We start from the raw sequence: 22,217 nt of genomic DNA, 5'->3' as shown, positions 1-22,217 counted from the left end.
ACATATACTTAAAATAAATGTATTAGCTTTGTCTTGGACATTCTTTTATTTTAATAAAGCAAGTGTACATACAAAATACTTTAACTAAAGGTTTTGCAACTGTGGGACACGATGACATAATACGCAGCCATTATGCATCGTGAAACCTGTGTAACCCCCTTTCATGCTGAAGTGTCGGCACAGTGAGTTTTGCAAGTGGACAAAATAAAATTAAAACAATATGATGATGATCTTATTTTATCTAAACATGCTATGAAGCAGAAAGGAGGGATGAAGAGTCAAGGAGGTAAGATTAGGCCTAAAACAGTTCACAATTCAGGTCTAAAAAAGACAATTAATTCTCATTCATTTATTCATTCATTCATTTTCCTTTCGTCTTTGTCCCTTTATTAATCAGGGGTCGCCACAGTGGAATGAACCACTAACTTATCCAGCATATGTTTTACACAGTGGATGCCTTTCCAGCTGCAACCCAATACTGGGAAACATCCAAACACACTCATACACTACAGCCAATTTAGTTGATCAATTCCCCTATAGCGCATGTGTTTGAACTGTGGGAGGAAACACACGCCAACACGGGGAGAACATGCAAACTCCACACAGAAACACCAACTGACCCAGACGTGGCTCGAACCAGCGATTTTCTTGCTGTGAGGTCATAGTGCTACCCACTGCGCTTCCGTGCTGCCCACAGATAATTCTATAAAACATATTTTTTGTATCCTATGGAATTGTCAAATTAAATTAATATTCTTGCAAAAGACTTCTTAAATGATCTTAGTATATCACTCCAGTTGTGTCGTTGTGTTCCAGTTACATTTAGGACAAATTTCTGTTATTTATTTAGAATATTAATTGTATAATAATAATAACAATAATAACAACAATAATAATACATTTATTTATTTAAAATAAATTTTAATATATTTATTTATTAAAAATTATTATAAATAAATGGATGGTGGGGGGGGCTTTTAAGGATAGGTGATGGTCCTGGTCCTCAGTTCAGAAGACAATGATGGAATCAGCATAAAACTATGCATAATTCTAAATAATTTCTAAATGAAATTTTGAGGTGATTAATTTTGTTATACACGTATTCTTGCACTCTGTCATTGACTTCATATAAATAGACTATTTTCAAATCAGAAATGTGTCATTATCAGATTGTCTCTTGCATATTCAACATGTAGGGCAGATATATACTGCTGCTCACAATCAGTAATATTTATTCTCACACAGAAGACTCACATTGTGGACACAGGCACACTTAATCCCTCCAATGTCTCTCATCAAAATATTACCTGAACATAAATTTTTACACAAACCTCATTCTATCTTTAAAAAGATTATAATATTGCTTGAATTTGTGGACTTAGTCCAGTGATTATTCATTCTGAATGTTGACTGGATTTGAATATAACTCTACATTAAATCTATTGTGCTTATATTGACTTAATATAATATGCAACTCCAAGCAACATTATTACAACATTTTTGCTATCTCATCATTTAATTCATGTAATTTTACACACTCTTTATACTCTCCTAACCCTACCCACAAAATCAGAAGCTGATCTGGGATGACTTTATTATAGGCTACGGAAGGTGTCCGTCAGTCAGCATGGAGGCTACACTGATTTAGAAGTTGTGACGATCGACGCACAGCTTTAATGGAAAGAAAGAGAATGCAGATGTTTTTATATTCATTTTAACGCGTTATCAAGCAAAAATAAACCGAAAAGCACAATTCTCTTGAACAGCTCTTGCAGTTCTATTACATTTGAGTTCGGCTGTGTTGACGGTACTTTCACTTTTCATAGAAGGATTAAACATAAGGGGGAAGTATTGGAAAATGAAACGGGATGATTGCGGGGATGTCATTACAAGAGTCACACAGGAAACTTAATATTACGGAGTCCGGATTTGAGAAGCCCTGGCCTAAATCAAGTGCTAAATGCATCTTTCTCTGGCTCAGAGCCAAAGCGTGAAACTTTGACTCTGGCAGTTATTTGCGGATATATTGACAACAATATAAACAACAAAACAATATCGTCAGTATGTATTAACATCATCCCTACGATATGAATATACAATTCAAGTAAATAAACTTTTACCTTCCTTTGTTTTCTTTCAACATGTCGGTAGAAGACAAATTATTGCTGATTTTGAAGACATTATAGTCCTAGACCTGCCACACATTGTGCGATTATGGCTATTTCTGGTTACACGTTTAAGGTGATGACGTGCTGCTGCTGCTACCTGCAGGTCCGGTGCGGTGCCGTAAATAAATGCTGGCATGCAGCCAGAGAGTTCGCTAAATTCTTGTTATAGTTTCATGCTGTTATTTATTCATTTTTAATATCTTAATTTGTGTTGTGAATGATGTGGACTCGACTGGACTCGTGATATTTTCCGAGTCCAAAATGTCCAAGTCCGAGTCAAGTCCGAGTAAAAGTTTACCCAAGTCCGTGACAAGTCCGAGTCCAATCAAAACTGGACTCGAGTCCGGACTCGAGTCCGAGTCCAAGTTTGAGTACCCCAACACTAGGAATTGAGTTTGACACCCCTGGTCTACATTAACGTTATGCTCAAAGGAACAGGTGACAGAGGGCATTAATGACTTTTTTCATCCACATTTTGAGGCAAAATTATAATAAAGTTCAATTTTTGCCAACTGCTAACTTCTTCTGCAATACTTCAAATTACTCTAAGACAACCCAGACCATAAAAACGTTGATTTTTAAAAGGACTTACTATAAAACTTGCTCACTTCTGAAGGGGAGAAAATGGCGCCTTCTCGTGGTTCAAATGTCTTCTGTGTTGACCCTGGAGCATTGTGCACATGCGCAGGGTAAACGAAGACTCGGGAGTCAAGTGAACTATCTATTAGTTGAATCAACTAACTTTTTAATGTCAAATCAGTGAGTTACCACCATGCTATTATTTTAATCAACCTAAACTTAAAATCTTTTGTTGTCTCAACTACTTTAGTGAATCTAGTTGACTTGACAAAAGAAAATACGTTGTGATAACAAATCATGGAAATAATTTTTTACAGTGTTTTTATGACCACATCATTTTTTTAATGAAAATTACAAGCCTCAAGCCTCAGCGTATATATAATTTATTTAGTTTATATAGTTAATTTATATTCAGTAATATTCCAGTACAAATATTCCACAATGTTTAAAATTTAATGTAAGGTTATTTGACAACTGCTTTGCAATAAGAATATAAAAACACCACCATAGTGATGCAAACTGATCGATTTTTCTTTTATGCCAAAATCATTAGAATAGATCATGTCCTGTGAAGGTATTCTGTTTCTTATTTTGTTTTGTTGTCTAGCGTCACAAATATGTATGAAACAGTTAGTATAAAACAAAATAAACATGTAAGTTGATAAACAATGTAATTTTATGATGGTGGGGCATGTGTTGAAAGAAAGTGTGCACAGTGTGGTGAGAGCTAACTTGACTTCCTTTGATGTGGAAGTTTTTTTCTTTGCTTCGAGCTTCTGGACTTGTAGAGGGAGATTCATTATATTTATCTGTTTTGTTCACTGCATCACTATGAAGATTCTTCAATTGCAACTCTGTGAGTTTATTACATTGTGTTCACATGTAATTTGTCATATATTGTTAATGTTATTCTCCATAGAATTGTTCAATGTGTGTAATTCTAATTTGAATTTATTTTTCATGTCACTTAGATGTTTTAATTTGCTGTGAAGCAGCAGTGTCAGATCTACTAACTGATTTGGGATCAAATAATGTGACTATAAATTGTGATCTTGATGAAAATGAGGTTAACTGGATTATACTGAAAACTCCAGATCCTCCAACAGTGATTCTACGATCATTCCCACCACCAGCATCACCTTTTTACTCAAGTAGATCATTACGAAGTAAATATTCAGTGCAGTTTAAACATCGTCTGGTTATTAATAATGTCACTGCTGATGAATTAGGAGTTTATTACTGTATGACCACAGATATACTGCCAAAATTCAGCAACAGCACCAGATTATACATCATTGGTGAGTTAAGTTGATTATTCGGTAATTAATACTTGTGGAATTGTTACTATGCGTGACATACATGTATTTTATCATTAGCCATTATACACACTTTCTTTTTCAGAACCAACTAAATTAAGTGAGTGTCACAATAACACAGAGTGTGAGCAGAATTCTAATTGTACTATGCAGAATCTGACAAATTGGCAGACATTTTTCTTTATATCTGGTGTGATGAATGGGTTTGTGGTTCTGGTGGTGGTCGGTGAGTTTTTTAAAATTCAGACTTTATCATTGTTATTTTGCCATTATTGTGACGTATATATTAAAATAAATATATAAAAATAAATCTGAATTCACTGTTCCAATTTCAGGACTAGTAAAGTGTTTTGTTGTTGGAAACAGAAGTTCAGAAGAACAATCAAAATTCAGGACTGATCTACCACAGACGGAAATAATAGAACAACAGGACCCAGATCAAACACGGGTAGAATATAGAGAATACTGTAATATTCTTTTTACTTTAGATGTGTTCAACTCCAGCTAAAAATGTTAATATTGCTCTTTCTGTATGCCACAATGGACTTTTCCAAGTTTTGTAAAAAAAAAAAAAATGCGCTCCAGCCAAATCAACACCACATACGCTGCTCTAAACCTGCCGAAATCATGAATGCAAAAGTAGGACTGATCTCATGTTATTTGTTCATTTTCTCTTGATGTACAGTACATCTATAACTTTTCCTCCTCCCCCCCCCCCCCCCTTTTATTTTTATGCCAAGAACAAACTGTTTGGCAGCTAAACACTCCAAAATCTAACAAGTCAAACATTATTTAGATAATTAAACTAATTAATTTATATTAATTTGATTAATATAAGATCGGGTTGCTATTTCGTTCTGTCTGAAATCTAGATAAAAATCCTCAGATTCATAATTAATTATGTAGGTTTATAAATGTAACAGTGGAAAAAAACAGAAAAAGGTTTTTACCTACAATTTGGGGTCTGTGGCATCATCAAAATCCCATGCTCAAGCACATTTTGTTTACAAGTTCCGTTTATAAGTTATAGTTCTCATTTTTTGCTATAGTATCCTTTAGAAATATGCTATTGTCAGCTATTGTTAATTGATTAAAGCAATTGTTGATATTTCCTTTTAACCATTCAACATTTTATTTTTCTGTCTTGATACAAAATTATTTCATAGAATTGAAAATTTGCTTATAAATCTTCAGACTGAATCCTCTTCAGTCTGTTTTCTAATTTGTGCTGTTACACAAGATAATCATGTGTTTTATTACTTTTTATGTTAGATTGTGTTTATGTAATGCTTTTATGAACTGTATCGATACATTGGTTTAATGACCATACTGTTATTTTTTAATCTGCAAATTGATAGTTAATAGTTTGTTTAATGGTTCAGTCTTTTGTCATTGTCACCTTTGTTTTCAAGTTTTGCGAGCAGGAGACAGTTGCGCAAGTAATAAATGGCATGCAGCTTTTTAAATGCGAGTACATTTTTGTTTTTGGATATACTCTGTTAATCACAATTATTATTTTTTTTTACTCAGTATTTTGTTTAAAATGTATGTTGTGGGTGAAATTGATTCAGTAAATCACATTATGGATGTCACTCAAAAACAAGAACTGTTACAAAGTATTCAAAAAAAAAGTCCTTGGGAATAATTCTGTATGTTCTTCCAAAGTTTCAATGGATGTAGTATAATAACTAATATAAAAAATGATAAAAATGTATGTCATTGATGCAAATGATGCATGTTGATGATCATAAATGAGAAATAGTCACAAAACATTTTAGTTTAATTTAGGAATGTTAAATTGTATTGCAGATTGAACAGATCAAATCATTTTGAAGCTAATGATCTGAGGGTTTTGTCACATGTCATCTTGGTTAAGTGTTTTTTTTAACATTGTTTACCTGCACATCTGTTTATTTATATGCACTTCTGTTTTTTTGTTTTACCTGTTATTACCTGATATCAGTCCATTATGCATTTAATTCCCTCAGATTCATTAATTGATTGTCTAGTGTAAGGTCAATTGCATGTTTTTTCAGCATTGTTATGTGTGTGATTGTCTCTTGTATCGATTTTTTTAAAAAAAGATAATCATTAAAGACCTGGATTTGAATCTCTTCGTAGTGATCTGTATTCCTGAGAAGTAAACTCGTGACAAACACCTTAAAATGACATCAATTAAAACATATAAAATATAAATTAAATAAAAATACATGTACTGTCGTAATATCCACATCAAAATTAATTTAAAAAGTTTTATTTTTTTCTTTTATACACACTCAGACATACATAGACATCATGTATGTAAAGTAAGGGTATAATGTGAAAATAGATGCACAAATGCTTATAGTGTGACCCGTGCCAGGCCAGACTTACTGCACCAAGTGGTTAAACTGAAATGCTCAACTGAAACCATAGATATGTTCCACTATCTGTGGCACGACCAGTGACAAACAGGGTCACTTACCTTTGTATATAGAGTGGGGGTTTAACCTTATACCACTGCAGACATGTTCCTCTAGCCTCATGCATTGATGTACTTCCGTTCTCACAGTTGTCATAACCTCAAATGGAAACAGAACAGCCTAGGCATTGCATTCCTTTATCAATATAAATCTTAACATTAATCAATGGCTGTCATGTGATGTGATTTGCTTTGGCTGTCAAAATGTTCTTCACATTATTAAAAAAAAAAAATTATTTGGGGTATTAAAAAAAGTTGTGTCATCTCTGTCAAAACCCTTTTTTGTTTCCTTCTTTCCTCAGGGTGTAAAAGATTCATAAAAACTGAAGTAAATAAAAAATAAACAATGACACTCATGCTTTAAATATGAGATGTATTACTGCAAACTTACACAATACACGCACACACCGACCACTTTATTAGGTACATATGCCCATCTGCTCGTTAATACAAATTTCTAATCAGCCAATCACATGGCAGCAACTCGATGCATTTAGGCATAGGCCTATAGATATGTTCAAGACGATCTGCTGCAGTTAAAACTGAGCATCAGAATGGGGAAGAAGGGGGATTTAAGTGACTTTGAACATGGAATCACCAAAGGATCACCAAATTGGACAATAGAAGACTGGAATAATGTTGCCTGGTCTGATGAGTCTCGATTTCTGCTGTGACATTCGGATGGTAGGGTCAGAAGTTGGCATCAACAATATGAAAGCATGGATCCATCCTGCCTTGTATCAACGGTTCAGACTGCTGGTGGTGGTGTAATGGTGTGTGGCTAATTTTCTTGACACACATTGGGCCCATAAGTACCAATTGAGCATTTTGTCAACACCTCAGCCTACCTGAGCATTGTTGCTGACCATGTCCATCCGTTTAGGACCACAGTGTACCCATCTTCTGAATGCTACTTCCAGCAGGGTAAGGCGCCATGTCATAAAGTGCACTGTAAAAACGCCAACTTTCAAAAAGTCCTCTGAACAAAGATTAATAAGTTAACTGAATTTAAATATTTTCATTTGAAATGCTGACAAATAATAGTTAGTTTGTTCAACAAATATGGTGCTTCAATGTGAAAAACTTAAAATATTTCGTTGAACTAATACAAAATTCTTAGTTTTGCGTTGATGCGTGCCCTTCTTGTTGGCGTATGCGCCTTATAAGCTTCTGGCGCATGCGCAATTTACTTCCATAGCTCACTGCAGGGGGTACCTGTCTCGTGCGCGCGACAAAACGAACCATCTTTCTTTCTGCGGAGCTACGTGTCAATCGTTTTCATAATCGATTGTATATAATTGTATACATGTTTTTTTGTGCGATGTGCTACCCATCTGACTGCCCGATCTATTTTACCAGTGTATTAATGATGTGAGAGACCGTGATAGAGCGGTTAAGAGCAGGCCAACGACGTTTCTGCTAAATCATAGTAGTGATGGTGAAATGAAGCTTTCTAAACCAGTGAAGCACTCGACTCAATTGTATCGGAAAAAGGTTCGTTACTCGAAGCTTTCTAAATCAGAGCTCGATGAGGACCTCTTCTGGTGAAAGTGTGGGAAAGCACTGTGTTGCCATAATGTCAAATGTTCACAACTGACCAACTCATTCATGTAGTAATACAAAAACAGCAATATAAACAAATTACTCAATTACTGTAGTTTTTACACAAGATATATTACATTACACAACTGATGATTGTAGTAAAATCCAAGGTATTCAAAAGTTTATCATAATACAATTAGTCCCGCTCCAAGCAGGGATCGAACCAGCGATTCCTGATTGGGAGGCGAGTGCTCTAGGAGGACGCTATATGAATGATGCTTCAGGGTTGCATTCACCAGATGCTCTGTCAAATACAATACTACGATATGCGGTGGTTTTCTTTAAAGATAGTCATAAAAAAATACGCTAATACACTTTAGTATTGTTCAAAACCTTTTTACTAAAAAATACTATTGTAGTTTAGTTTAATTACTGGTGTTTGAGACTGGTGCAGTGCTTTGAAACAAATGTATGTAATAGACGCCAATTCTCTAGCTATACACTTTACTATGAGGGTGTTTAAAAATTTGAATCAAAATTCGAAGCAGTCACGTGGGTAAAGGCGAAAATGAAGCTTCGGACGTCACTGATCACATGATGATGGCAAAACGAATCAAGCTCCGGTACACTGCTTCACTGCGAGATGTATCGTTTTTTTGATACATGCTTCGAAGCCTCGGCGCACAACGTCACATCACTAAATCATAGGTATGTATGTCTTTTTTGTTGTCATCTAACGTTATATTATTTGATATGTTGGCTTTGATGTGCGCGTGTATCCTAATACGGAACTATTTGTTATAATTTAGCCGTGAGTTACTTGTTTCATGCACTTGGTTTTGGCTATTTACATCAATAAAAGTTTTGAGTGAATGTATTTGAAACAAATAGCGATTTCAATCGAGTCATTTGCTTTAATAACTCACGATTAATACAATGAGTATCATATAACATACCAGATCAGGTATCCAAGTCAAATTTCCTTGCTAAAACGAATATAACATTATGTCCTGTTTATCTAGATTGCTGTCAGCATTGCACACATCATAACCTTTTTTCCCTTCGAACCAGAGCCAGTGGAACAAACGGTGACGTGTTTAACTGTGTAATTTGTGTGAAAATCGTGTGATTTTCATGTAATTCAATGCTTGATTTGCTTGTATATTAGCTCGACTAAATGTCTATCATATTCAGACCAACTTGCTTTAACAGTCAGCTAGCTTTTATTTACATAAAAAATATAAAGGGCTAAATATATATTTTTCTTTCTTTTTGCTCAAAAGGACTGAAATATTGACAATGACATAATTCAATGCAAGATTTCCTTGAGGAGGTGAGACTTGCTATCATCAGTGAAATTTGACGGTCATTCACCAGCAGATGCAAGAAACCTTTTCTCTTTGCCCAAAAGAAGTTGTTGAGATTTAGCCAGGAAGAAATTAGAGAGATAACCTGGACTTTAAGGAAGAGGTAAGTCACTATATTGCAATTGCTTAAGTTTCATTCAAGGTAGTAATGATAATGCTAAAAATAACAAACAACATTATTATTATAGGTAATTCAAAATACATCTGTATTCAGCATTTGAACATTTAAATATTTACATTTACAAATATATATATATATATATATATATATATATATATATATATATATATATATATATATATATATATATATATGTAACATGAAATTAGCTCATTTTATGAATATTAATAATCAACAATAACGGTTTATTCTTAATTATTAATATTCCGGCTTAAGCTTCAGTCAGTTTGGTCAAACAAACATATGATTGTAAATGATCATGCTCGCGCGACCGAGCGGATTCCCAGATTATGAATATTACTTATCAACAATAACGAATTATTATTAATAATTAATATTCCGGATCAATTTAAGGTTAATTTGACCAAACGAACACAAGCAGAGCCGCCGCTCTTCCGAGCGGACACGGTAATCTATTCATTTAGAAAAAGGGAATTTAATTGCTACTTCTTGTGAAGTAGATTAATCATTCAAAAGTTTTAAACAACTTATTGTTTAAACAACAGTGACATTTTCTCGTGAGGCAAACAATACAATTCATTTGATTATAAATGGAATTTATTGACTAGTCAGACGTAATGAACAAACAAACGCACAAACATACATTAAACACAAAACAAAGGTAAACCACGCGGAGATATCGGGTCTATAGAACGTGTAACAGCAAAGAGAAATAGTAAAGCTAGGAGATAGAGATTTCAGATAAAAGAGTGACAAAACTTTCAGTTCCACACGCACCATTACGGACCACCAAGGTTATAAAAAACACCTTTTTGATAAAAGGGGCACAGCTTAATCGCATAACTAAAATCACCTGGTTTTTCATGTCTGGAGGTCTCTTTTATGCGTCTCTCTTCCGTCGTGATGAAAACTACTCTTGATGTCCTTTGATGCGTGGAGTTTGTAATGCAGTTCGGACGAACACGATCGCAAACTTTAAACTGAAACTTACTTTGCCGGAAAATAAAGAAAACGTGGCGGGAAAGTCCATGCGGCTGTGAAGAGCCGTGTGGCCCTTAAAGGGACCACCGTCAATGATGTTCCTTTTTGGGACGTTCTCTTTCTGCCCAGATGTTTGGGAGGAAGTGTGCTTATACCTGCGGGTCACGTGACAACCCGTACAGCATTCTGACCAATGATTTCAGGGGAAAGTTTGCGCGCGAACCTTCCTTTGTCTCTGGGCTGCGCGTATGCAAATTTGAGCGCCCGCCTAAAGCATGCGGACAGGCATTTAATACAGGGCTTTAAAGAATAAAGCAATGCGAGTTATGGTCTCGATCTATGCATCATGTGTTATAAAATGTCGAGGGCATTCTATTGACACCAAACACTCTACAAGTACACCAACATTAAAAGGTACATTCACATAGTTCCCATATCCTTACATCATTGATGCTTTTAAAAAGGCCTGAAAGTACGAATGTGTATAGTCTATATCAGGGATTGTACACATTACAAAAGTTAAATGAAATTAAACAAGAGATTTGGGTTCTAAATGTCTTTGTTTAATTTTGAGGAATGTCTTGTCTGTAAGCAGAACGTTGACTAAAGAGTTTTTTTTTTTCTTTCTTATCTTATCTGTCATGTTCTTTTGAAGTAGGCAGAGAGTGGTTCTGTGAAGTCTCCCAGACTTGTTAACATGTCACCATGGATTACAAAGCCAGACTTTTCGTCGCCAAGTGATTTTATTTTTCTGGCGATTCACCCAGATTGTTTTCTGGAATGTTAAATGGAATGTTTATCTCCAGAATGCAGGTTACAATATGTTACATATATATATATATATATATATATATATATATATATATATATATATATATATATATATATATATATATATATATTATGTGTAAATATTAATATGTATGTTTTTTTTTTGTATATTGTAGATCTGCAAAGAGTTTTCTCAGATCTGTAATGTAGATCTCCTGAGACAGTTAATCGAGTGACTTGATAAATATACAGCACCTCTCCTGAAACTCTACAGAAAAAGAAGGGATTCAATGGGTCCAGAGATGGATACAACTTTAAACAAGATGGATGAGCAGGTACTCATTAAGATTTTTTTTTTCTTATACACCCGTCTGATGTTTTTAACATGTGCAACATATTTTGTCCTGTCAAACACAAAAGCATGAATTTCTTGCTCAGGTAATACAGTCCAATAAAACGTGATTGCAACAATTTAATTGTCCAGCCCTTTTGCATTAATTTTAATTGTGTCAAGTTGTGTTTTGATTGTGAGATGGAAGTAAGATAAATAACAGATGTTTCACTTGTTTTGAGTGACCATTTCAAATGAATACATTCAAAGAGGAAAATAGAAAATAATAGCTGTAGTTTTTAACTCAAAGTAATTGTCACATGAAACTAAAAATTTTTCTAAATTTGCCAACACAACCATTATCAAATTCCATTGTATGGAAACCACAAAATTCTTTTTTAAAAATAAAGCCATGTGTTTTTTCAACAGCATGAATAAAATACTATGCTCATTTAAATGTACTAAGTACATTTTTACTTACAAAACAATAAGATTGTAAAACACCCTTTGTAAATGACTTTCCTTTAGGTCACTGATATTGTCACCGATCGAGAAAGAGCAGCTCTTGAGGGATTGCCAATTTTTCTTCGTAAAAATTCTGCTTGCTTTCTCAAGATATGTCTGGTAAGTTACCCATTTTCATACCCTATTCTACATTTATTAGTCTGCTTGGTAACACTTATAATAGCTGCACGCTATAAATAATTTATTTAGTATTAGCGAATAGTTAATTTATTTTCTGTTAAGCATAACTCTACATGAAGTGCTCAATGATTGTATTTTTTTAACTTTAATGATTCATTTGTATTACTAATTTAAGTATTGCATTATTTACAAACCAGTTATTTAAGAATACTTGGTGTTTTTAAGATCGTTCAGAATGCTTAAGTACACGATTAATAAACTATTCAAATTAACATTTAAATATCCTAATATTAAGGTATGTAATAATAGTTACTTTGTATGTTAGTATATGCTTTATGAGCTTAACTTCATCCAGTTGTGACCTAATCTAAAGTGAGGACTATTTATGCTTTATAAATCCCTTATGAATGACAATTAAAGGCTCAGTTATATTCTAAACAGGACAATAAACAACTTTCACAATTGAAACTGTATCAAATAAAAGTAAATCTTTGCAATTTTATGTAAAATAAAAGTTTTAAAAATTGCTAAATATTAAAAAGTTGTCAATATATTGTTCAATTATTATATATTATAGACTATTCAAAGTGTTACAGGTTGTATGTACGAAAGTATTACATGTTTTTATTTTCTTTGCATAATAGTAATAACATTAATAAGTAGTAATTAATATTACACATCAATTAATTTTTCCATTACTTAATCTCCTATAAGGACACGGACCCTGAAGACCACAGCACCAGAGATTAAAGGATTGGAATCTTCACTGTGGTGGAAGATGATAATGGCACTTCTGCATCCCTGCAATATGTGATGAACCTCGCTAAAATCTTGGAGGAGGCCATAGTACTTCAGGATATCACACATCTGCCTGCAGCCTTCGCTTACTTGTTCAGCCTCTTGTATAGACTGAATATGGAACACCCAAAAGAACTCAAATATAATTTTTAAGTGATTCAGCATGTTTTATGGAGGTTGGTGGCACATGATCTGCGAGAGTTCAGTTCATTCATTCATTCATTTTCTTTTCGGCTTAGTCCCTTTATTAATCTGGGGTCGCCACAGCGCAATGAACTTGTTTTACGCAGCGGATGCCCTTCCGGCTGCAACCCATCTCTGGAAAACATCCATACACACTCATTCACACATACACTATGGACAGTTTTAGCCTACCCAATTCACCTGTGCCACACGTCTTTGGACTGTGGGGGAAACCAGAGAACCCAAAGGAAACCCACGTGAACGCAGGGAGAACATTCAAACTCCACACAGTAACGGCAACTGACCCAGCTGAGACTCGAACCAGCAACCTTGGTGGGAGGCGAAAGCACTTCCTACTGTGCCACTGTTTGAATGTTTTGAGGTCTGTTTTTGGACTTGATGTACTTTGTTGACAAAAGTGCAGTACACTTTAAAGACTGTTTGAATGGAGTGGCTTTTAGGGTTTACTCTGATTAGATGATTGTAGATTCACCTGGTTTGAGTGTTTGGACACACTAATAGCTTGGTTTTAGTAAGGTTGCCAGTTATTTTATGTTGAGGCAGTGTACAATCTTTTCAAATCTGGAAACATTCAGTACTAGTTGTGTACAAACTAGCCCAATGCTGAACACGGCTAATGTCAAATGCTGATTTTGTATGCAAATGTTTTGGATTGTGATTTGAACACAGTTAAAAATAAAAAAAGTGAATTGACTATTCTTGTGTATTTAATTTGAATCCTAAAAATTAATAGTAAATGCATAATGAATCAGTTTGTTTTATTTTGTTCAGTAAACTAAAAAAATCTTGTTGGGTAAACATGATCATTTTTGTTCAGTAAACAAAAGATCTTGTTGAATAAATGTGAAAATTTTTGTTCAGCAAACAAAAGATCTTGTTGAGTAAACATGATCATTTTTGTTCAGTAAACAAAAGATCTTGTTGAATAAACGTGAAAATTTTTGTTCAGCAAACAAAAGATCCTGTTGAGTAAACATGATCATTTTTGTTCAGTAAACAAAAGATCTTGTTGAATAAACGTGAAAATTTTTGTTCAGCAAACAAAAGATCTTGTTGAGTAAACATGATCATTTTTGTTCAGTAAACAAAAGATCTTGTTGAATAAACGTGAAAATTTTTGTTCAGCAAACAAAAGATCTTGTTGAGTAAACATGATAATATTTGTTCAGCAAACAAAAATATGTTGTTGGTTAAACAAGGAATTCAACAAAATATTTTAAGTCGACTTAGTTAACTCAAAAAGCTGTGTGTGATCGGTTGCCTTATTATTTTAAGTTTATTCAACTTTTTTTTTTCACAGTGTACGTACTGTGTAAGTATAATGAACGTATGTGTAGGTATAAGGGAACAAACCGTAATGCTTGGGTAAAAAGGGGGTAACAACCAGATGTTCATCACGAAAATTACCGCGTAAGTACAGTGAAATAACGGTGTACTTTTCTGTACCTATAGTGTAAGTATAAATAACGTTTACGTAAGTATAAGGGAACAAACTGTAATGCTTGGGTAATAAGGGGGTAACAACCAGATATTCAGCATGAAAGGTACCGCGTAAGTACAGTGAAATAACGTTGTACTTTTCTTTAAATTGCAAAAGAACTAACCATAATGTTTGCGTAAAAGGGGAGTAACAATAAGATATCCATCACGATATAAGTTTACGATGTACATTTCTTCAAGTATTGTATACATATAAAGAATTATGCAAGGATGGTGACAACCTATTGCTATCTGCAAATGTACTGTATATGCACCTGCATGAGTACATTAGTACTCTTATTCAGTGCTTGGGTTTTATTTGGGGTGTTTAATGAATAAAAGGTTTACAACCTGTGAAATTATGAACCCTTATTGTATACTGTATGTATTTTAAATCTGCAATTCAATATAAAATATATTTCCATACACTACTTACCTTATGTTTACTCGTCGATCTCACCAAAGCCATCAATGTCTCCATAACTCACTATCAACAAATAACTTTGCATGACATAGACCTACTGTCAGGGTTCAATGCAGATTAAAACAGGCTCGCATCTTTACTGCTGTTGCACAGGGGGGCTAACTGTTGCATTTCAGTAAATGTATAGCTGATGCTTTATAGAAAAATCTAGTAATGTGGTCTTCAATCAATAAAAACTGCTGCTGTAGTTTACTCTGTTCTTAGTGTTCAAGTATACACTAGTATGTTAAAGTTCAGCTTCTTCCCTCTTTGTTCCCTGTAGTTAAAGGGTAAATACAGTATTTGTTCCCTCCTTGTTCCCTGTACTTACAGGGTAAATACCACATTTGAGGGTTGTAAATTAAAGTGAAGCTTTGTTCCTCCCTTGTTACCTGTACTTACAGGGTAAAAACCACATTTGAGGGTTGTAAATTAAAGTGAAGCTTTGTTCCTCCCTTGTTCCCTGTACTTACAGGGTAAATACCACATTTGAGGGTTGTAAATTAAAGTGAAGCTTTGTTCCTCCCTTGTTACCCCCTTGTTCCCTGTACTTACAGGGTAAATACCACATTTGAGGGTTGTAAATTAAAGTGAAGCTTTGTTCCTCCCTTGTTCCCTGTACTTACAGGGTAAATACCACATTTGAGGGTTGTAAATTAAAGTGAAGCTTTGTTCCTCCCTTGTTCCCTGTACTTACAGGGTAAATACCACATTTGAGGGTTGTAAATTAAAGTGAAGCTTTGTTCCTCCATTGTTCCCTGTAGGGTAAATACCACATTTGAGGGTTGTAAATTAAAATGAAGCTTTGTTCCTCCCTTGTTCCCTGTACTTACAGGGTAAATACCACATTTGAGGGTTGTAAATTAAAGTGAAGCTTTGTTCCTCCCTTGTTCCTTGTACTTACAGGGTAAATACCACATTTGAGGGTTGTAAATTAAAGTGAAGCTTTGTTCCTCCCTTGTTACCCCCTTGTTCCCTGTACTTACAGGGTAAATACCACATTTGAGGGTTGTAAATTAAAGTGAAGCTTTGTTCCTTCCTTGTTCCCTGTACTTACAGGGTAAATACCACATTTGAGGGTTGTAAATTAAAGTGAAGCTTTGTTCCTCCCTTGTTACCTGTACTTACAGGGTAAATACCACATTTGAGGGTTGTAAATTAAAGTGAAGCTTTGTTCCTCCCTTGTTACCCCCTTGTTCCCTGTACTTACAGGGTAAATACCACATTTGAGGGTTGTAAATTAAAGTGAAGCTTTGTTCCTCTCTTGTTACCTGTAGTTAAAGGGTAATAATTAAAGCGCAGAGGGGAAAAGGCTTAAATAGTAGGCTACTGTGCTAAAGTCCTAGGCAAACGTTACTAGTAATGGGGGGGGGGGGGGGGGTATTGATATATCAAACTGGCATGCTACAGAAAATATCAATTTACATTTCCAAACATTAATTTTGTCATTAACTTTGCTGTAATTAACGTATACAGGGAGAAAATCGTCTGCACAGTCAGTATGACAACAGCCACAGAGATCTGACCTGCTCATCATCCAGTCTGTCTGGAATGACATGAAGAAACTAAATCCATAGGAACTTTGGCAACATCTCTAAGATGTGCAAAGTAAACGACAGTAAACATTGGTAAATATTCGCTGCTGGCCGTTTAGATTCGGCCATGAACTAACGTTAATGTTACGCTAAAAACAAATGAAACAAAATAAATATAATCTGGTTAATGCACAATTTCTAATCGTAACAATAGCCTTATTTACTAACAACGATTTACTCACATGTGTTACATGGTGACAAGACGGAGCAAATCCAAACGTCCCAAAAGTCTGAGCAAAACCTCGTGGCGTGCTGCTGCAGTTTGATTCGGATCTTTAGAGGCTTCTTGATTCACAACTCGTTTGTATCAACGAATCAGTAGGCACGTACCTGCAGTGATACAATATCGCGAGATGGATTCAAATGCACACGGAGCTGTCTGTTGTTCTCGCGATGTTTTGATGTCACACTGATCGGTTTGTTGAAGACGAATCGATTCAACTCTTCGTCCTCCATTCCCAGAATTTCCTGTTCACGGCAGTACAAGGACGGCAGCGCGAGGTAAATAAAACAAGTATTTTTATGACGTTATGTAACGTACATAGAAGTGTTTGTTTAGGTTTTTGTTTCTATCTGATGTTTGTACCTATTTTTAACAATTACACCCTTTTCACAACACTGTTATGACGCGTTTAACGATCATCAGGATCTAAAATCCTTGAGTTTTTTATATGATTTTTTTATAAAATAACATTTATTTGTATTTACGTATGTATTATATAATATGATAACATGTGCGAGGTGTTTCAAACAGTGTCTATGGTCATGAGTAAATTAGAAGTTATTCTCTCTTCTTGCTGGCGTTATCAGTTTCACACTATTTTTTTATTTTTCTAATTGTCGAGACAACACCATCGTAAAGTTTGAGCAAAGAAGGTTGTAAAAAAATGTGTTGTACTTTCCCATTCACTGCGCTGAAATGTAAAAAGGGTCCATAACAGTACATCAACCATATTATGTTATCTTTCACTTTATTTAGGACTAATGATGGGTTAAGACATGTACTTTAATCAAAAACTAACCTTAGGGGTAGTTAACCCAAATGTTACATTTACTTACCATTTAATGAGTGACACAGAATTTAAATATGTACACTGAACTGCAAATAATCTTTACTTCAAAGTCTATACTGCATGCACATATATTTAAGCCTTTTCCCCTCTGCGCTTTAATTATTATCACTATAAATGATCACAATCTCCCATATGATCTGATGATAGTACTTTTGTTTGATAGTAATGTATAGTGTCTGTATGGTATCTGTAAATGTTTAGTGTGTGAAATTGTTGGACAACCACTACACACACATTAAACAGGAAAATAAACATGTCTATAGCTTACTAAAAGCCTTTATGTCTGTTCATATATTTTATATAAATGCAGAGCAGCAAGACCCATGGGATTTCATCAGCCACTCACCATCAGAGTCCTCAGTGGAAGCTGAGAAGAGCAGAAGAGGAAGCCAAGCAAGAGATGCCAGAAAAAAAGGGGGAAGGAAATAATGTGTTATTTTGCTGTTTGAGTATAGGCAGGTGCAGTGGGTTGCTACCCACAATCGCCTCACAGCAAGAAGGTCACTGGTTCGAGCCTTGGCTGGGTCAGTTGGCATTTCTGTGTGGAGTTTGCATGTTCTCCCCATGTTAGCGTGGGTTTCCTCCGGGTGCTCCCACAAGTCCAAAAATTTGTGGTGACATTGGGTAAGCTAAAATTGTCCGTAGTGTATGTGTGTGAATGAGTGTGTATGGATGTTTCCCAGTGATGGGTTGCAGCTGGGTGGCAACACGGTGGCACAGTAGGTAGTGCTGTTTCCTCACATCAAGAAGGTTTCTGCATGGAGTTCTCCCTGCGTTCGGTAGGGTTTCCTCCGGGTACTCCGGTTTCCCTCACAGTCCAAAGACATGCGGTACAGGTGAATTGGGTAGACTAAATTGTCCGTAGTGAATGCGTGTGAGTGGGTGTGTATGGATGTTTCCCAGAGATGGGTTGCAGTTGGAAGGGCATCCACTGCGTAAAACATGCTGGATAAGATGGTGGTTTATTCCACTGTGGCGACCCCAGATTAACAAAAGGACAAAGCCGAAGAGAAAATGAATGAGTATAGGCAATGATAGACAAGACAATGTTTGATTAATATGAAGTCTTTTAAAATGCTTATTTATTAAAATAAAGGTTACAAAGTAAAGAAGAAATATATTGTGTGTTTGTATATTTATTTCACTGCCTTCAAGATTTTACATTGTAAACTAAAGGGAACAAGGGGGGAACAAATGTTGTATTTACCCTTTAACTACAGGTAACAAGAGAGGAACAAAGCTTCACTTTAATTTACAACCCTCAAATGTGGTATTTACCCTGTAAGTACAGGGAACAAGGGGGGTAACAAGGGAGGAACAAAGCTTCACTTTAATTTACAACCCTCAAATGTGGTATTTACCCTGTAAGTACAGGTAACAAGGGAGGAACAAAGCTTCACTTTAATTTACAACCCTCAAATGTGGTATTTACCCTGTAAGTACAGGGAACAAGGGAGAAACAAAGCTTCACTTTAATTTACAACCCTCAAATGTGGTATTTACCCTGTAAGTACAGGGAACAAGGGGGTAACAAGGGAGGAACAAAGCTTCACTTTAATTTACAACCCTCAAATGTGGTATTTACCCTGTAAGTACAGGGAACAAGGGAAGAACAAAGCTTCACTTTAATTTACAACCCTCAAATGTGGTATTTACCCTGTAAGTACAGGGAACAAGGGAGGAACAAAGCTTCACTTTAATTTACAACCCTCAAATGTGGTATTTACCCTGTAAGTACAGGGAACAAGGGAGGAACAAAGCTTCACTTTAATTTACAACCCTCAAATGTGGTATTTACCCTGTAAGTACAGGTAACAAGGGAGGAACAAAGCTTCACTTTAATTTACAACCCTCAAATGTGGTATTTACCCTGTAAGTACAGGGAACAAGGAGGGAACAAATACTGTATTTACCCTTTAACTACAGGGAACAAAGAGGGAAGAAGCTGAACTTTAACATACTAGTGTATACTTGAACACTAAGAACAGAGTAAACTACAGCAGCAGTTTTTATTGATTGAAAACCAAATTACTAGATTTTTCTATAAAGCATCAGCTATACATTTACTGAAATGCAACAGTTAGCCCCCCTGTGCAACAGCAGTAAAGATGCGAGCCTGTTTTAATCTGCATTGAACCCTGACAGTAGGTCTATGTCATGCAAAGTTATTTGTTGATAGTGAGTTATGGAGACATCGATGGCTTTGGTGAGATCGACGAGTAAACATAAGGTAAGTAGTGTATGGAAATATATTTTATATTGAATTGCAGATTTAAAATACATACAGTATACAATAAGGGTTCATAATTTCACAGGTTGTAAACCTTTTATTCATTAAACACCCCAAATAAAACCCAAGCACTGAATAAGAGTACTAATGTACTCACGCAGGTGCATATACAGTACATTTGCAGATAGCAATAGGTTGTCACCATCCTTGCATAATAGATGAAAAATGCACACACATACGTTCATTATACTTACACAGTATGTACAGAAAAGTACACTGTAATTTCACTGTACTTACGCGGTACTTTGCGGGTGTAAAAGAAAGCGTTACCCAAGTTTCATATGAATTATTGAGAGATTGCTTGACAACATTTCAAAGGGCAGTCAAAGCAGCTAGATCAAATTATTTATCTGACATAATTTCAAAGAACTGTCATAATTCAAAAGTACTGTTCTTTACTATTACACCATACTTCAGCCTGTTGTTTCTCCATCAATTTCTTCATCTGTTGACACCTGTGAAAAATTTCTGCATTTTTTTGCTGATAAGATTGTTGGAATTCGTTCACAGATTTCACCTGTAGTCAGTGTTTCTACAATTTCTGTTGCCCCCTTAAAAAATCTAGCCAGCTTTATTCCTGTGTTTCTGTCACAACGTAATGACATTGTTGCACATATGAAGCCTTCTGGTTCGTCCTGTGATGTCATTCCTGCCACCTTATTTAAGGAGGTGATGCACTCAATTGGTCCAAGTGTGCTTTCAATTGTAAATAGTAGTCTCTCTACTGATATCGTTCCAATTAGTTTTAAACATGCTGTTATTCAGCCCCTGCTAAAGAAAGCGAATCTTGACGTCTCAGACATGAAGAATTTTCGCCCCATTTCTAAATTGCCTTTTATCTCAAAGATTTTAGAGAAGGTTGTGTCTGTACAACTAAATGAGTTTCTGGCTAATAATAATATTTTTGATAAGTTTCAGTCTGGTTTTAGAGCTCGCCATAGCACAGAGTCCGCTCTATTGAGGGTTTCTAATGATATCTTGTTGGAGGTTGATTCAGGTAGCCCTGTTGTTCTTGTACTGTTAGATCTCACTGCTGCTTTTGATACAGTGGATCATGATATTCTCACTGATCGGCTAAGAGAACTCGCTGGTATCCAGGGTCTGGCCTTAGATTGGTTCGCCTTATATCTGAAGGATAGAACTATATCTGTCAGTTTGGGCAACTCCTCTTCATCTGTCATGCAATTAATGTGTGGGATACCGCAAGGCTCAATACTGGGTCCTGTTTTGTTCTCCCTTTACTTACTTCCTATAGGAAAATTTTTTGAAAAGCATGGCATAAATTACCATCTATATGCTGATGACTCTCAAATCTACTTCCCTATAAAATCTAGGGATCAATCCTCCCTTCAGGCTTTGCTTAATTGTTTGGCTGATGTGAAGTGTTGGTTGGCAAATAATTTTCTCCAACTGAATGAAGATAAGTGCGAAATTATTGTTTTTGGCCAAAAAGGTTCAGACTCTAATAGCAATCTGTCATTGCTTCCTGGGAAAATACATTCCTCAGTAAAGAGTCTTGGTGTCATCTTTGACTCTGAGCTAAAATTTGATCGGCAAATTAATGCGGTTGTCAAAAATAGTTTTTTCTATTTTAGATATATTGCCAAGCTAAAGTCTATCCTCTCTTTCAGTGATTTAGAGAAAGTTGTTCATGCTCTTATTTCTTCTCATCTGGACTATTGCAACGCATTGTATCTGGGTGTGAGTCAAGCCTCTCTCTCGCGACTGCAGCTGGTCCAGAACGCAGCTGCCAGGCTTTTAACAGGCACAAGAAAAACGAGAGCACATTACACCTGTACTTGTTTCCCTTCACTGGCTGCCAATCCAGTTTAGAATTCAGTACAATGTTCTGTTGTATGTTTTTAAATCCCTCCATGGCCTGGCCCCTGAGTATATCTCTAAGCTAGTTATTATGCACCAACCTGTGAGATCTCTTCACTCTATGGATCGTCCCTATTTGCAAGTTCCTAGATCCGCTTAAAATGTCGAGGTAATAGAGCTTTCTCAGTAGC

General features: G+C 35.4%; 1 protein-coding gene and 1 long non-coding RNA gene across 2 annotated transcripts; both read left to right on the top strand.

Annotated features, from left to right (window-relative positions):
• Positions 1 to 3,578: 3,578 nt before the first annotated feature.
• Positions 3,579 to 4,687, top strand: LOC147831601 (uncharacterized). Its single transcript, XM_087304834.1, has 4 exons — positions 3,579 to 3,603; positions 3,719 to 4,045; positions 4,149 to 4,289; positions 4,399 to 4,687. The coding sequence occupies exons 1-4, from the start codon at positions 3,579 to 3,581 to the stop codon at positions 4,569 to 4,571; spliced, it is 666 nt and encodes a 221-aa protein (XP_087160960.1). The 3' UTR covers positions 4,572 to 4,687.
• A 4,024-nt stretch (positions 4,688 to 8,711) lies between these two features.
• On the top strand, positions 8,712 to 13,999 carry LOC137488950 (uncharacterized). The gene is made up of 5 exons (XR_015522095.1): positions 8,712 to 8,774; positions 9,350 to 9,536; positions 11,504 to 11,662; positions 12,187 to 12,282; positions 13,018 to 13,999. It is a non-coding gene; the product is annotated as an uncharacterized LOC137488950 (long non-coding RNA).
• Positions 14,000 to 22,217: the final 8,218 nt, after the last annotated feature.

This window comes from Danio rerio, chromosome 22 (assembly GCF_052040795.2).
Source record: "Danio rerio strain M-AB ecotype USA chromosome 22, GRCz13ab, whole genome shotgun sequence".
Lineage (NCBI taxonomy): Eukaryota > Metazoa > Chordata > Actinopteri > Cypriniformes > Danionidae > Danio > Danio rerio.
The sequence above is the reverse complement of the archived record's forward strand: the minus strand, read 5'-3'. Positions and strand labels throughout refer to the sequence as shown.

Bases quoted from the DNA above. Each gene is read 5' to 3' on its own strand.
- LOC147831601 (XM_087304834.1), top strand. From the start codon at position 3,579: ATGAAGATTCTTCAATTGCAACTCT. The intron at 3,604-3,718 runs GTGAGTTTATTA...CATGTCACTTAG, and splicing joins GATTCTTCAATTGCAACTCT to ATGTTTTAATTTGCTGTGAA. The intron at 4,290-4,398 runs GTGAGTTTTTTA...TTCCAATTTCAG, and splicing joins TGTGGTTCTGGTGGTGGTCG to GACTAGTAAAGTGTTTTGTT.